Source organism: Merops nubicus, unplaced genomic scaffold (genome assembly GCF_000691845.1).
Source record: "Merops nubicus isolate BGI_N331 unplaced genomic scaffold, ASM69184v1 scaffold18523, whole genome shotgun sequence".
Lineage (NCBI taxonomy): Eukaryota > Metazoa > Chordata > Aves > Coraciiformes > Meropidae > Merops > Merops nubicus.
The window spans coordinates 20,319-34,507 of record NW_008599813.1 but is presented as its reverse complement, the minus strand read 5'-3'; the positions used below and the strand labels follow the sequence as shown (position 1 = coordinate 34,507).

General features: G+C 37.1%; 1 protein-coding gene across 1 annotated transcript in view; it reads right to left on the bottom strand.

Annotated features, from left to right (window-relative positions):
* Positions 1 to 549: 549 nt before the first annotated feature.
* The window catches only part of VRK1 (vaccinia related kinase 1), a 28,031-nt gene continuing 14,391 nt past the window's right edge, over positions 550 to 14,189 (bottom strand). The window contains exons 11-12 of the mRNA XM_008937532.1: positions 10,848 to 10,941; positions 550 to 632 (exon numbers count right to left, since the gene is read on the bottom strand). Coding sequence (XP_008935780.1) covers positions 550 to 632; positions 10,848 to 10,941 — 177 coding nt within the window. The remainder of the gene's footprint in view (positions 633 to 10,847; positions 10,942 to 14,189) is intronic.

Below are 14,189 nucleotides of genomic sequence, written 5' to 3'. Positions count from 1 at the left end.
TTTATAACAAACTGGTATGGAAGGATTTGATTTTTGTCTTATGTTCTCTTTTTAATTTAAACACTGGAGAGGTTTTTAAAAGATGTCTCTACCATTTCAGACTTGGTCTCAGTGTACATGTAAGTGACCTCCAGTAAGACTTTACTTAAAATTAGAAGAAATAATATGCAACACTGCTGTTCCCTACAAAGCACCCATAACAAAACTAAGTCTTTTACTTCTACATTATAAAGCAAAAAAAAAGCATGTTCTATTAGTTTGCCTTTAAGATATGAATTCATGTATATAAAGAATAAAAACATATCCTCACTTCAACGTTGGCAAAATTTTGCATTAGTATTTAAGTATACATAAATTATGCAAATATTTTAATAATACATTTATTCTTCAAAACCAGATACAAACAGCAGTCTATGTTTTTACACGATTCATCATTTAAAAAGGAAAAGAGATTCCAGTGCTACAGTAACTTGAAAAAAAAAACAAAACAAAACAAAAAACAACAGAGATGAGCCAAAAAGCAACTTAATTTCTTGCTCCATCTATTATTTATTTCTGGACCCTCTTCCTGGTTGCTGTGCCTCTCTTGGCTTTTGGTGAGGTCACCTTCCGTGTTCTTGCAGCTACTGCCTCTGCAATTCAAACAAAAGACAAGAATTTCTGTAAAATAAAATAACAGAAATGAAAGACTACGAGTATTTTCTTGTGATTAAGAGAAGACTTTTTCAAGTGAACTCAAATACTTGATTTGGTTTTGACTGGGCTTGGGGGGAGCAGGGAACACATGACATGGACTCAAAAGAATTTACCAAAATTTCTGGGCACTGATTTTCTCCTGAAAAACACATTGTACAATTCAGCTTCTCAAACAGTAGCGTTAGATACAGATGAGCCAATTCAATAGCTCATGCCTACCAAGATGAAGAATCAGATCCTTTTCAAAACCTAAACCCTTTCTTCTTCCCCTTGTGCCAACTTGCAGTTCCCTGACCCCTCCCAATATTACGGTCCTTTTGGTGCTCTTTGGACCTTGTGCCAAGCTGATCCAACTCTCCAACCTGGCAAAGAAGGTTGTTTTTGTTTTTTCCTAGTATTCTCATAATTTATTGAGTTGCAGCATCTTAGAGTATTCTGTATGGAGCTTATACAAGTGGAGGTGGAAGGTACACAGGTAGAAAAGAGGAAGATTTTTTTGTTTGGCTGTTACATCAGCTCAGCTATCAGTGCAACTTTACCTACAGATTTCAAGCTATTATTTGACAATACTTTATTAACAAAGGTAAGGCATAATGCCATATAAATAAGATTCCTAGCAAATCTGGCAGGTAGGTTGTTCTGAGCGACCATACTTATATACAATAATGAAAAACTCCCTGCATTTTTGATTCTTTCCTGCCCAGTAGCATGGAAAAGGAAAAAAAAAAAAAACAAAACCCCCTCCCACAGCCCATCTCGGTGAATCATATTCAATTGTAGCCACTTAGAGAAAAAAAAAAAAAAAATTACATATAATAAAAATTGCTACCATTTTCACAAATGCAGTAGCAGTCACATGTTACAGTATTTTGTTTTTAAATCCCAACTTCCTCCTTGAAGTCAGCATGCTTAACTATTTAAGTTCTTCCTTGTAAAACTATGTAATTCTACAGTCCCTGTCAGCTTCTTAACATGCACTGCTGACAAAGGAAAAAAAAAAAAAAAAGTAAAATTGAGTTTCATCAAAATTCTTAAAAAGAACTTGATTGCCTAACACAACAGCCTGAAAGAAGTACGAGCCACTAATCATTCAAGGTCAATGAGTAAATCTGGAGGAGAGCAGGGAGGCTGAGAACAATGCAAAACAAACCACATCTTGAGTCTACCCAAAACCAAATCAAGAAAAGCAACAAACTACAGCAGTTTTCCTTTCATGTTTAATTTCACATAGCTCAACTTTCTCTTAAAATGTTAATTTTTTTCCATTCTTGAAAATGAAATGCAGAATGAAAAATATTCTTGTTCCTTTTTTGTCCAAAACCACTTCTTCACTCAACATAAAGGCTATAAATACATTTTGTCAGACATCAATTTTAAAAAAAAAAATCTGTTCTGGCAAAACACCACCGCCCCCCAAAAAATCACATCCATTCAGGTACCCTCACAATTACTGATAATTAAAGCTATACAAGCAGGTATCAAAGTAGTAAATCAACTCTGTAAATCATTCATTCTCCCAGCTAAATTCTGGTTTATCTTCAAGAACTGTTTTGTAATTTTGAAAGTCACAAAATATTTCAACTACTATAATTGTGAATTGTAGCAACGGACACATCTTCTGAGTTTTCAAATGGAGTAGTCTAGTGGTATGCAGGCCAAGTCATCTAACTGCAGGAACTGTACCAGTTTTCCTCTCTCTCCACCCCTCCCGAGATTTTTCCCTGGAATCTTTGTATTACAGCAGTAAGAAGAGAATGACCAAAGTTTTCTCATGAAAAAACAAAAACCTGATCTTTTTCCTTTTCACTAGTCCTCACCAGTTTTCACTGAGGTACCTGATTTTTCTTCTCTTCCAAACAGACTGTATAAACAAATACTGCAAGGATATGTCAAATTCATGTTCTATTATCAGAAAGACTATCAACACAAACATGATGACCTTAGAGAGCAAAAAAACTATAGGTGTTTGTTGACAGAGGGGGGAAAAAAAAAAAAAGAGTTACCAAATTTTCATGTTTCTTTATCAGGAATATAGTATTACCTGGTAGTCATGGACAATCAAAGCAATTGAAGCTCTAGTTCCCAGTTCAGTAAGAGCTTACCCATTTCTAGTTGTCCATGCTGGAGCACCAAACACGCTACCCTATCTCTGATTTTATTTTTTCTTTTATCTTTATTGCATTAATGACTTCTTTTCAAAGCTTTTCTAAACAAACCTGATCATGGAAAATCTCTAAGTGATCATAACTAAAAAGAAGAAAATCCTTGGCCATGGTTCTTTTAGTCATCATTTCAAACTTACTCAGCAAAAATATTCTTAAACTGATTAAGTTAGTGATGTTAAACTCTGAATGACCACTCTCAACCCATATTTAGCCTCAAAGTTTGCAGCTATTTCAAAACTGAAGATTTTCTGTACTGAAAAAAACTGATCTGCATTTTCAAAATCAGCCTGATAATGTATATTGTCCCCTCCCCACAAACTTTTCTTGTGCGAGAAGTTTCAGTTCTGTTTCTGAAAATGAGTCCTGTGTGGGCATTACCAAATGGGGACACAAACAAAGCTATTACAAGCCAAGGAGAATGCTTTTATAAAGCAGATTAAACTGAATTAGGTTGAAACAGCAATTTAAATGAGGAAGAATTATATAGGCAAAAATAAACCAGATGGTGTCACTGCACAGCTTGTTTTGAGACTGGAACAAAGTTCAGCAGAAGCATAAAGAGTCCCACAGGCTCCAGAGAAACGAACAGACGAGTTAACTGTGATATTGTTTGAAAAGAAGCCCAGCAGTACTGGTATTGTTTTAGGCACCATCCTTCAAGGAAGTTCTGAGATAAATGGGGGGAAAGGAAATCAGAAGTGGCGATCATGGTTTCAAGCTAACAAAAAAAAAAATTGAATTTAACTATTTTCTCTGAAGAAAGGGGAAAAAAAAAAAAAATCAGAGAGATGTAATGGTGCAGACTTTTGTACTCATCAAATGTGCAAAAAGTTGCTGCATAAAATGACAGAAATTTGTGTCCATGGTGAATAGGACTACTAATAAACTTAATATGAATTTCATTCAGGTACCAAAAATATCAAAATGAAATCCTCTGCCTTATCAAACCCTTTTTAGTAGTAAGAACAGTTAAATATTACAAATGGTGTTGATCAGGGATGTTTTAGAATCTTAACCATAAAGGTTTCAAGAGAAAATTAGTATGTGTCAAGATTATACACCTTAGGCTGGTGTATAAAGCAGATCACCTCTTGATGTCCCTTATCTTGTTTTCCAATTCTACTCTACACACACCATTTCAGAAACACGCAAGTCTTATGAGTAAGATAAAACTGTACTCACGTAAAAAAAAAAAATTAAAGTTTCAATACAATGACAGAGGTTCCTCTTGTAAAAATTAAGAGATGCCAGAATCCCAAGTTTCCCACTTGATTGCTTGTTTTGATGGAAACGAGGACAGGGAGACATTCTGAGCATGACAACACAGCCAGCGAGCAGAGGAAGTCAGGTACAACTTACTGTTGGTGGCAACTTCCAGGCTACATTGTAAGCTAAACCACTTGAAAACAGAACCACATACAGGTTTAAGACTCTAGGCAAATATCAAGTAAGTGAAAAACATCTATTAGCATGCACGCTGGAGGTTAGAACTGCATCACTTGTATATGCTGAATCTACACCTGAGAAAGACTGAGTATATGCCAGCCTCTGTTTAATGGCTGAAAAGTTCCAGCAATTCTAATGTATGCAAGCTCTTAAACTATATATGTAGTAATCAACATTAAACAACCCAGCTAATATCCTTTGTCCTCAAAAGAAGCACATTGATCAGACACTACACACTTTGCTATACATTCATCTCTTTAAAAAACAAAGGTCAATAAAAGTGGAGTGTTGGACCATGTGGCGGAGAGTTCTCAAGTGGTCTCTGGAAGAGATGTTCTCAGACTAGTGTCCACACAGATGGAACTTCAGCATCACTTCTGTACAGACATCCAGTGTGCCACAGCAGGGCAGCCTTATGACAGAACTCGCACCTCTTTAATCCTGGCACCTTCATGCCCCACTTACTGGACCACCCCAGCTAAGCTGACAAGTGAGGCAGTAGGAACGAGAGGGCCACTGACCTAACACAGCTCTCCCTAGCCAACTAGACACAATCTTTCGTATGCCACTGTATAAGATCTCAAGGCAATTAATTAATCCAAGAATACATTCTTTTACTAATTTAAGTAACTAATTATAGACTTGTAATTTCCAAAGGAGACAAGTTTAGGACTGTCAGTTCTTCAAAATCTTCCACTAACCACAGGATCACTTTTGCCTTAAAAAATGTGCTTCAGTCATATTTCAGCTGTCTTTGATCATATCAAATAACCAGGTCATTTTTCTGGACGGCTCCATAGGAGACCTTAGGAGACAAACAGTAGTTTTTGTTAGCTGCGTCATTCTCTTTTCTCAGCAGTTCTTTTCTCAAAAAAAATTCAGAAAAAAGAAAAGAGAGACCAGAAGAATGCAATTATGGACTTCAATTCCAGGAAATACATGATTGCTGGGTGGGGATGACAGAGAAGAAAGTAAGTTTGTGGAGTTAAGGTATGGAGTTTGGCTTTAGGTACTCTGCTCTTCTAAGTCCCTTGTTTCCTGGAACAAATGAAGACGATACATTTCCCACATGGTAACAGGAGAAATATCAGGACACAAGAATGTATAATTTGATGACTTCTTCCTGTGTATTACCTAAAGATAATTTCAAATCTGAGTGTTTTTAAAAACTTTTATATTAAATTGCTGCAGATAAAACTGAAACTGATTGACTTCTATTTGTAAAAACTGCTTTACCGAAGACATTCCAAAACACAATTGTACACACACACATAAATCAGTCACATGCAGCGTGTCTTTAATAAGAGCCCTCTAGCCTTCCTCTCCACCACACACCAGTTTGCAGGAGGAACAAGGTTTAATTCCAATATATTATTTCCAATCTTGACAAAGGTGAGCGCCCTGTAAAAAAAAATCTGAGTCACTGTAGTACAATTTTTTTTTTCTTTCCTGTAGAAAAATCTCACTTCCAAGTTTTGTACCTGAGTTTGGATTGAGACACTTGTTCAGCATCCTGCAATACACCTTCAGGTCACAGAAAACCAAGCAAAAACACAGGCATCACTTCTATTCTTAAATGATTTAGTTCTACATGTAAAGTCATTACACAAAGCCTTACCCCATGAAAATTTTCCTGTTTTAATACTTTTTATTCACAGCACACCTAAGAAAGTCCCACAAAGTGTAGCAAAGAACTTACACAGGTTTACATTTTAACTGTGTTTAACCACTAGAAGTGGTCTGAAGAGGTTGTACAGAAATAAGCTTGAAATATAAAGGAAGACGAAGTAGAAAACCATGTTCCAAGGAGACGCAACAAGACTAAACAAGAACACTCCCACACTTTTACACTTGGACATTAATTTTTTTCTCTTTAGTAGAGGTGGCACATGTTCAAGGTACTTCTCAGTCAATTTGTCACTTGCAAATTATTCAGGAAAACCCACAAAGATATATTTGTTTTATAACCAATTTATTTTAACCTTCCAACCCATATGTTTAAGGACCTTTATACTTAAAAAACACCTCCTACCACCTCTTCTATTTTCAATAGCTTTGGAAGATCCTCAAACAATTTTGGGACACTCCATACAAACTGATCACTTTATACAATGTTTGAATATATTTATTGCAAAATAAAGAAATGAATTTGTCAGTGTTTCTAACAACTGAAACAAGTATTACTCTGCTCTAAATTCTTCCTGTTAATTTCTAGATACAACATAGTAGCATATGCTTTTAATTTCTAAAACCAGATCATGTAACTCTCGTACTAGAATACTTAATTTGAAACACTCCTGAAACAGGTAAAGGAAGGCAAGAAATGGCACAAAGACCTCTCTGTGACTAGCAAGAGATGGATACATTGTTTTAAGACTAACACCCACTTACTACTGGTGCTTGCTATAGACACTACTCAAAACAAAATCTTTCACAATAAGGAAAAGAAGAATAACAGACAATTAGAACTATTGTGCAGTACAGGTTTTGCTGAAAAGGTTTCTATTAGGGTATAAAAGTAAGTAGTAAAAATCTACTTATAAGGTGGGCAAGACAAGTAACAAGTGGCACCATGAACAAGATCAAAAAAGCATGATTTGCTTTCTCCCAAAGCTTGATCACAAGGCCAGTAATTCTCTAAAAATGAGCCTGAACGTAGGTTTAATCCAACATTAAGTAATAAATCTTAGCTGAATTAAAAAAAATATTTCTAAAACAATAACCAGATTCATGCAAAGCAATCCAATGTAAATAAACATAAAGCTAAGCACCTATTAATTGAGAAATACTATTAAATCTTCATTGTGGAATGCCTTCTAACCAATCCATCAGTATGGCTGGTTTTGTATCAGAGCTGATCACGTAGTTCTTTATATATACTGCAAGAATAACCAAATACCCCAGGTAAGGCCTTACCATGCCAGATGCTACCCAGCAGTACAGACATACACAATTCCTACCCCTGGCAGTACTGACAAAGAAGTGCATTTTTAAAGTGGTACTTTCATTGTCATGTCTACTTTAATATTTCTCCATAGACTGAGCCGATTAATAATCCTGAACATTGTTTTTTAAAACAATTCCCCCAAAAAAAGGCTGCTGTAAAAAATTCTGCATTTCTATAACTGTCTTCATCAGCTCCAAGATTAAAAAAAAAAAATCTGTCAGTTAGAGGTTTTCTTCTCTATTGTTAGCTTTGTAAATAATCCTAAATCCAAATTCTCATGAAACTCTTCTTTTTCCAGCATTTATGCCACTTCCACCAAGGTTTGCTATCCTAGCAGCCTATTTCATACAAACTGATTAAAAATAAGCATATTAGTCCTGTAATGTTTTGCTCTGCACTTGCCTGTAGAAGCATTGGTAGATACCTACAGTGTATGCCAAAACCTGGTATTCTGCTTTAACAGTATCATCACTTATAAGCCTGTATATTTTACCATCATACATGAAGCCAGCTAATATTGGAATTAGAGTAACAGTGTGAAAAAAGCTTTTCAATTAAATAGCAACTATCTATTCTGATAGTATTTTCCTGGTTGAGAGACATTGACTAGTATAATGCTTCAATATCACACATATTACTCTAAAAAGGACACCTCTTAAAACTCCAGCTTTTGGGAAAGCATAGGCGTTACATGGAAAATAAGAGGAAATTCATAATATGCTAATTTACATTTAAAAAAATTAAAGAATTCCAGAAAATTCTGTGCATCTTATTTTCGAAGTACAACCCAGCTTGTTTCTTGAGGGCTTTCTGAAATCATGTTTCTAAAGAGAGTCTTAACATTCTTGCTTGACAGCTCTAGAAACTCTGGTGGCTGACATGACTAAAAGAGATGGCCTTTAATGAACTCATCTGAAGTGGCCACTCTTACACTAAGAACAACCAGAAGGAGCAGACAGAAGCAGCAAGAATTTCAAGATACTCGTCCTTTCTCAGTGCCATTCTCTCTCCCTTCTCCACCAAGCCTGGGGGCTCTCCAGCCTCAGCAGATTTAATTACTGGCAGAGTCCCTACAGCCACTGAGCACACTGGTGTGCTCAAACTACTGCACAGCTGAGCAGGTGCTTTTTGGACCAACTCATCTTTTGGAGTGGATTAGACAAACTGCATAGTCAGATTAGCTGAACTGCAAGAGGCTGCATGACTCTCCTTGCCATTGTTTTAAGCCCAAATCCTCATGAGATGTTGTTTGAACACCTGAGGAGTAACCCCTGTCCAGTTGTATTATCCCTTTTAAGAAACCAATAAAATAGCATTTCAAGAACTTTTAAAATGTTCCTGTATGACTAAACTTTAAGTTCTACAATTAAGAGGTATGAAGGAATTACCCATTTTACTGGACAGTAAGCTTTCAGATATTTGTTTTAGTCACAGGACTAATCCCATAAAATAAACATGTCTGTAGTAACATAATACTGATTAGATTTGTAAACACAGTTTTAAGTATTTCTATATAATCAGCTATTTTCAATTTATCAAAAGCAACAAAATCATAAGATTATTAAATAGTTGCCCTTTCCTTTATAACAGATTTATGAATAATGTAATAAGTGGTAGAGTTTTTAATTCCAAACTTGGAGAGAACAAAAAGTGACATGTGTCACTGTTCACCTGAAATCATTTTATATACTACCCCCATATTGCATTCATTAAATTGAGTAGTATAAAAAGGTAAATTAGAGCCATTTCACCTGTAACTATTGAACTGGGAAAAGGAAGTTTAAATTTAAGCTTATGTCCATCATTCATTTTAACCACTGGATGCTGCAAATATCTATAGCCTCCCAAATACCTTTACTTAGCATTTACAAGAAGCTGATCCTAGCACTGGGACTGGAAAACCTCAAGTTCTTTTTCTCAACTCTATCTATAAGAATGTAAATCTACGATCCCAGGAAAAAACAAAGTATAATATAACATGAAAGTATATTCTGCTTTGACATGTTACATTTGTCCATCCTGCCACACTCCCTCACCAAACCTTTTCTAAACAAGTGGATTTGTTTCGGGGTAGATTCCAGTGCTACTGCTTTCTTTCTTTTAGACTGCTTAAGAGACCAGATGTCGTCTGTGGTCAAGTAAAAGTCTGAATCAAAAATTCTTTAGAACAAATATCATTGTAATTACTTGAATTCAGTTCATATCTACACACAGGAATTAGAATGCTGGATCCAGAGAATGCTTTGACTGGACAGTCACCACAAGCTTACCTTACACAGATCTACTGAAGATTTCCAGTCTTGGACTTAAAATAATCCTACTTCATCTGTCCATGGCTTTTTCCAGACAACACTGAAACTACGTGAAATTATCCAAAATGTAGTTTCAGCATTTTCTATCCTTAGAACTAATCCTTTCCTCCACCTTAAATATACTTGCTGCTGCTGCTAGCCCCTGGCTGTAACACACTCTGATGAAATCCCAAGGAGTCAGCATATTCCAACAGTGAACTGGACAAGTCAGAAGGACAAAAACGGAAATGGATAGAATGAATGACGGCAGAAGAACAGGGTGCAACCACCAGTTTTTATTACCTAGCATTTCTACCAGCTTTAGGCAGCATACAATTGGTGTGTATACCTTTCTTACACAGAAAGCTTAGGTATTTCAATTTTACTAATCTAAAAAGAAATTATGAAAGATCAAAATCACTTCAACTGCTAGAGGTAAACAGTTCTATTGGGTATATGTGGCCACGTGGCAGGGTTTTGGTAAGCTGGGGTCAGCTACAGGAGCAGCTTCTTTGGGAATAGGCCAGGTACTGTCCTGTGCCCAACACAGCCCTTTCCAGCTGGCTCCAGAACAAACCCACTGTAGGCCAAAGTTGAGTTCAGTTTGTGACATCTCTGTAAAACATTTAGGAAAGGGCAAAAAACACTGGACAGGTGGGGGAGGGGGCGGTGTAGGAAGGTGAAAAACAAGGAGGGGAACACCAAGATCAGATGAGGAGGTGGTGCTCCACAGCACCAGAGCAGATATTCCCTATACATCATGAAAGATCCAGGTTGAAACAGATATCCCCTGCAACTCATGGGAGAACCCACACTGGAGAAGATGGCTATTTCCTGAAGGAACTGGACCATGTTTTTTTTCCCTGAAAACTGCAGCCCAAAAGAGAAAGCCCACACTGGATCAGGGGAAAAATGTAAAAAGGAAGGAGCAGACAAGAGAAAATGCTCTGTAGTGACCATAACACACGTCCCCTCCATGCCCCCTGCGCTGCTCAGGGTGTGGCATAGAGAAGTCTACAGTGAAGAAGCTGAGCTTGGGGAAAAAAGGAAGGAGGGATGTTGTTTTAATGTTGTCTCTACCCAAATTTATTTTAATTGGCAATAACTTATTTTTCCCAAGAAGAGTCTGTAACAGTAAATGGTAAATCTCCCCATTTTTGTATCCATCCATGAGTTTTTACATCCTATTGGCTCCCTCTCTCCTACTGAGAAGAGCGGGTGGCTGGGTAGGAGATGGGCCCTGAGCCAGGGTTAGCCTACCACACCATTACATGGAACTGTGGGAACAACCCTTTGACTTACCAGAAGAAGAACGTTTCCTTTTTTCTGGACTTCCTGTATCTTCCACTTCTGCTTCAGTGCTCTCACTGGCTGCAGCTGCTGCCTTTCTCTTTTTCTTAAAAAAAAAAAAAAAAAAGAAAAAAAAAGCAACTGAACACAAAAGCAGAAAAGATCACACAAAGTAGAAAACAACTTCTCCTCAAAGGGTATTCCCCAATTTCAGCCATTATTTCTTCAGATGTTATAAAATGTCTCCAGTTGTATAGAAAAATTTACTCATCCATTACTTCAAGACTGCTACTACTAGGCAACAGACAACTTAAAAGTTCAGCTCCCCTACCTGTAGGTGACATTAAGTTGAAATTTTAATGTATGAAAACAAGTTTGTGATCAAAAACAGTTTATTTATTTGTTTACATTGAGTACCTGCTACAAGAGCAATATGAAAAATCTTAAAGAACACAGAAAAACATTTTATCCAAAGTTGACATTAATTGCTTTATTTTACAGCAATTACACCTCATTAAATTCAAGTTTATCTGGATCTTTGCTTCTTAAGGCTTTCTTTGCACAGCTTAAAAGTAGCTAACACCCACTGACAGTACATTATTGTTTTTTTTCTAGAACAGCTATGGGTTGCATTCCAAAGAAAGGTACTTGGGAAATCTGAACTCTATTCAAAGTATATTATCTTACAACCTCTAAATGGATAGAACTGTTATTATCTGCATATTACAATTAATCTTAGTATTGCAAAGTATTCTTAAGGTGGTTATGGAACAATTATTTTTTTAAATCCACATCATGATTTTTGCAAAGAGTAAGTTGACCTGTAGCTGTATCAGACAGATAACTGATGAGCACTGGAAGAGTTTACCTTTACTTCTTTTTTTTTCTTAATTGTGTGAGACTAGAGCTTCACTAATACAGCTTTAAAAGTGACTACAACTTCACGTAGCTCACGAGAGCAGAGGAGAGTGCACTACATCTTTCCTTTCCAAAGTGTTGCTTCATGATTACCATCTAAACCCTGCTGGGCTGAACAGATTGGTTCGATAATTACATACAATAACTGCAGTGGGCAGGTAACCCTCAGCTGGCACAGGGCAGCTCCCCCGTGAGAACTTCCATATGCAAACTGCACTGATGGAGTGCATTAGGTACATCTTTCCTGCCGCTGCACAGGCCTGATTACCGCCAGCCAAGACTCCAAGGTTAGCATGTCAGCAGATTTGTGATGCATTAGGCAGGAATAAATACAGACACTTTTGTTCATTCTGACCAAAATTAAGGAGGACTATTTCAGCACTGTACTGCTTTTATATGAGAGATAATGCATTCCTCCCTATTGTACAAGAAAACGTTTTAAACGCCCATCAGAAAAAAGATATCCAATACATGCTACACAAAAGCAAATACATTTATCTTGTTTCCAAGCTTATTTAATAAAAAGTGGTTTCTTAATCTTGATGCAGGTGAATTACATAGCCGTAGAAATCAGGAAGCATTCATCTGACAACAGCAGCACCTGCACATCTCAAGCTGAACATTAGAAGGAACCACAAACCACTAAGAACTGGGTTTTTTTTCCAGTTTAGTTTACTTCAAATATTTCCCAGCACCTCTTCAGCACTAAACAAAAGTAAGGTATGGTCCTTGCCCTAACTAATTTAGTTAAGAGCTCCAGACACTTCCTTCAATACACGGTACTGTTAGCATCTTGTTTTGTTAGACCTATGATAAAAATATCACACACACAAACCAATATGCATTTACTATATGAATCACACACCACCACTCCTCTCCCTTCCAAAAAAAATCCAAACCAACCTGCAGCAGAACTGTGGACTGTGTTTCATTTGCTTATATATCTGGAGAAACTTGAGTCATGATACAAAAAAACGTATCTTTTTTTAATTTTAATACAGCAGGCGCCCGTGACTCTTGGCCAGATACCACTACTGGAGAACGACAGATTCCAGAAGAGCCACGCTTGCACGCAGCATATAACGCACATTGTGGCTGTACTGGCAATGCAAGCTGAAAGCACAGGAGAATCCTACATTCTAAGAACTTATTTACACAGCAGCTACCAATATTGTCCCCTAGCTATGAAAAAGCAGAACTTCAGAACACCAAATAACACTGCTTTAAGAAAGTATTACGGTAGATTGCCCTAAAGGAATTGGAGAGTAGGTGTCTCAAGACCTGTTGTGACTAAAAGATCAGTGCCGTCAAAATGCCTTAAATACTCTAATACAGAGGTCACCATCTTCTCAAGGGTGGACACCAGACTGCATTTTTCTTTTCCAAATTAGACATTAAACATGTCAAAAGAAATCCAGCGTGTTCAAGAAGATACTGGCTTTTAGTGACAAAATGCTACCGATCAATGTTAAATTTACTTTATGGAAAGCAGTTACTGGGAGAGTTTGGAACTTGGAACTTGGAACTTATCTTTAAAACAGTCATCAAGTTGAGCTTCCTGTCAGAGCTGAAAATACACCTAACTTTATTAGAATTCTATGTACTTCATTTCTTCCTCTGTGTATCTAAGTGTCCAGCTATTCTCAATTAGCACAACTGTCTTCCCATTCTCCCAGCCTCTAATTAATAATGTCTGATACTCCCTGGAAGAAAAAACTAGTAGCACGAGTTCCCAAACATATGTTTTGGGAAGGGAAACAATGTGCCGAAGACCCTCTTTCTATTCATTCTCGGAAAAAAAAGTGCAAGATACGCCCTTGGAGGGAAAACTGACACAATCTCTTCTTCTACCTAGAAAATCCAGCATAAAAGGAAGAGTCATCTCCCCTGGTCTTCAGTCAAAAGCAAGCAGGTTGTGTTAATCTGACTCCACACAAACGATGTTATTTTGTCTGGACACTCTAGCCACAGCTGGCACGAGGCAGCTAGCACGAAGTCCACTCCAATATGAGAGAGACAGCTCAAAACACTCAAACGGGCCAGGAACACTCACTGCTACTGTGCTGGAACAAGTATTTGTGACAACTGAGCATGCTAAACATGCATATGGTTCCTCAAAGGAAAAAAAAAAGAAAAAACAAACAAAAAAAACAACCCAACAAGCCACCAAATTTCAGTGTAAAAGCTAACTCTGAACTGATGCTAGTAGGTAAGAACCTACAGAAAAATATTATCCCACCCTTTGGGAATGGTCTTGACTGATACAGGCTGAAGAAATATGATGTTTGAAATGTTATTCCACTGGAAAATTGCACTAGCCATCTCTGCTGGACAAGGACATTAAGGGTCACAGATGTTGGCTCTGCAGCAGGCCAACTTATTCGGCAAAGAAACCAGCCAACCATTAAAAACTATTTTTTTTTCCCCAAAAAAACC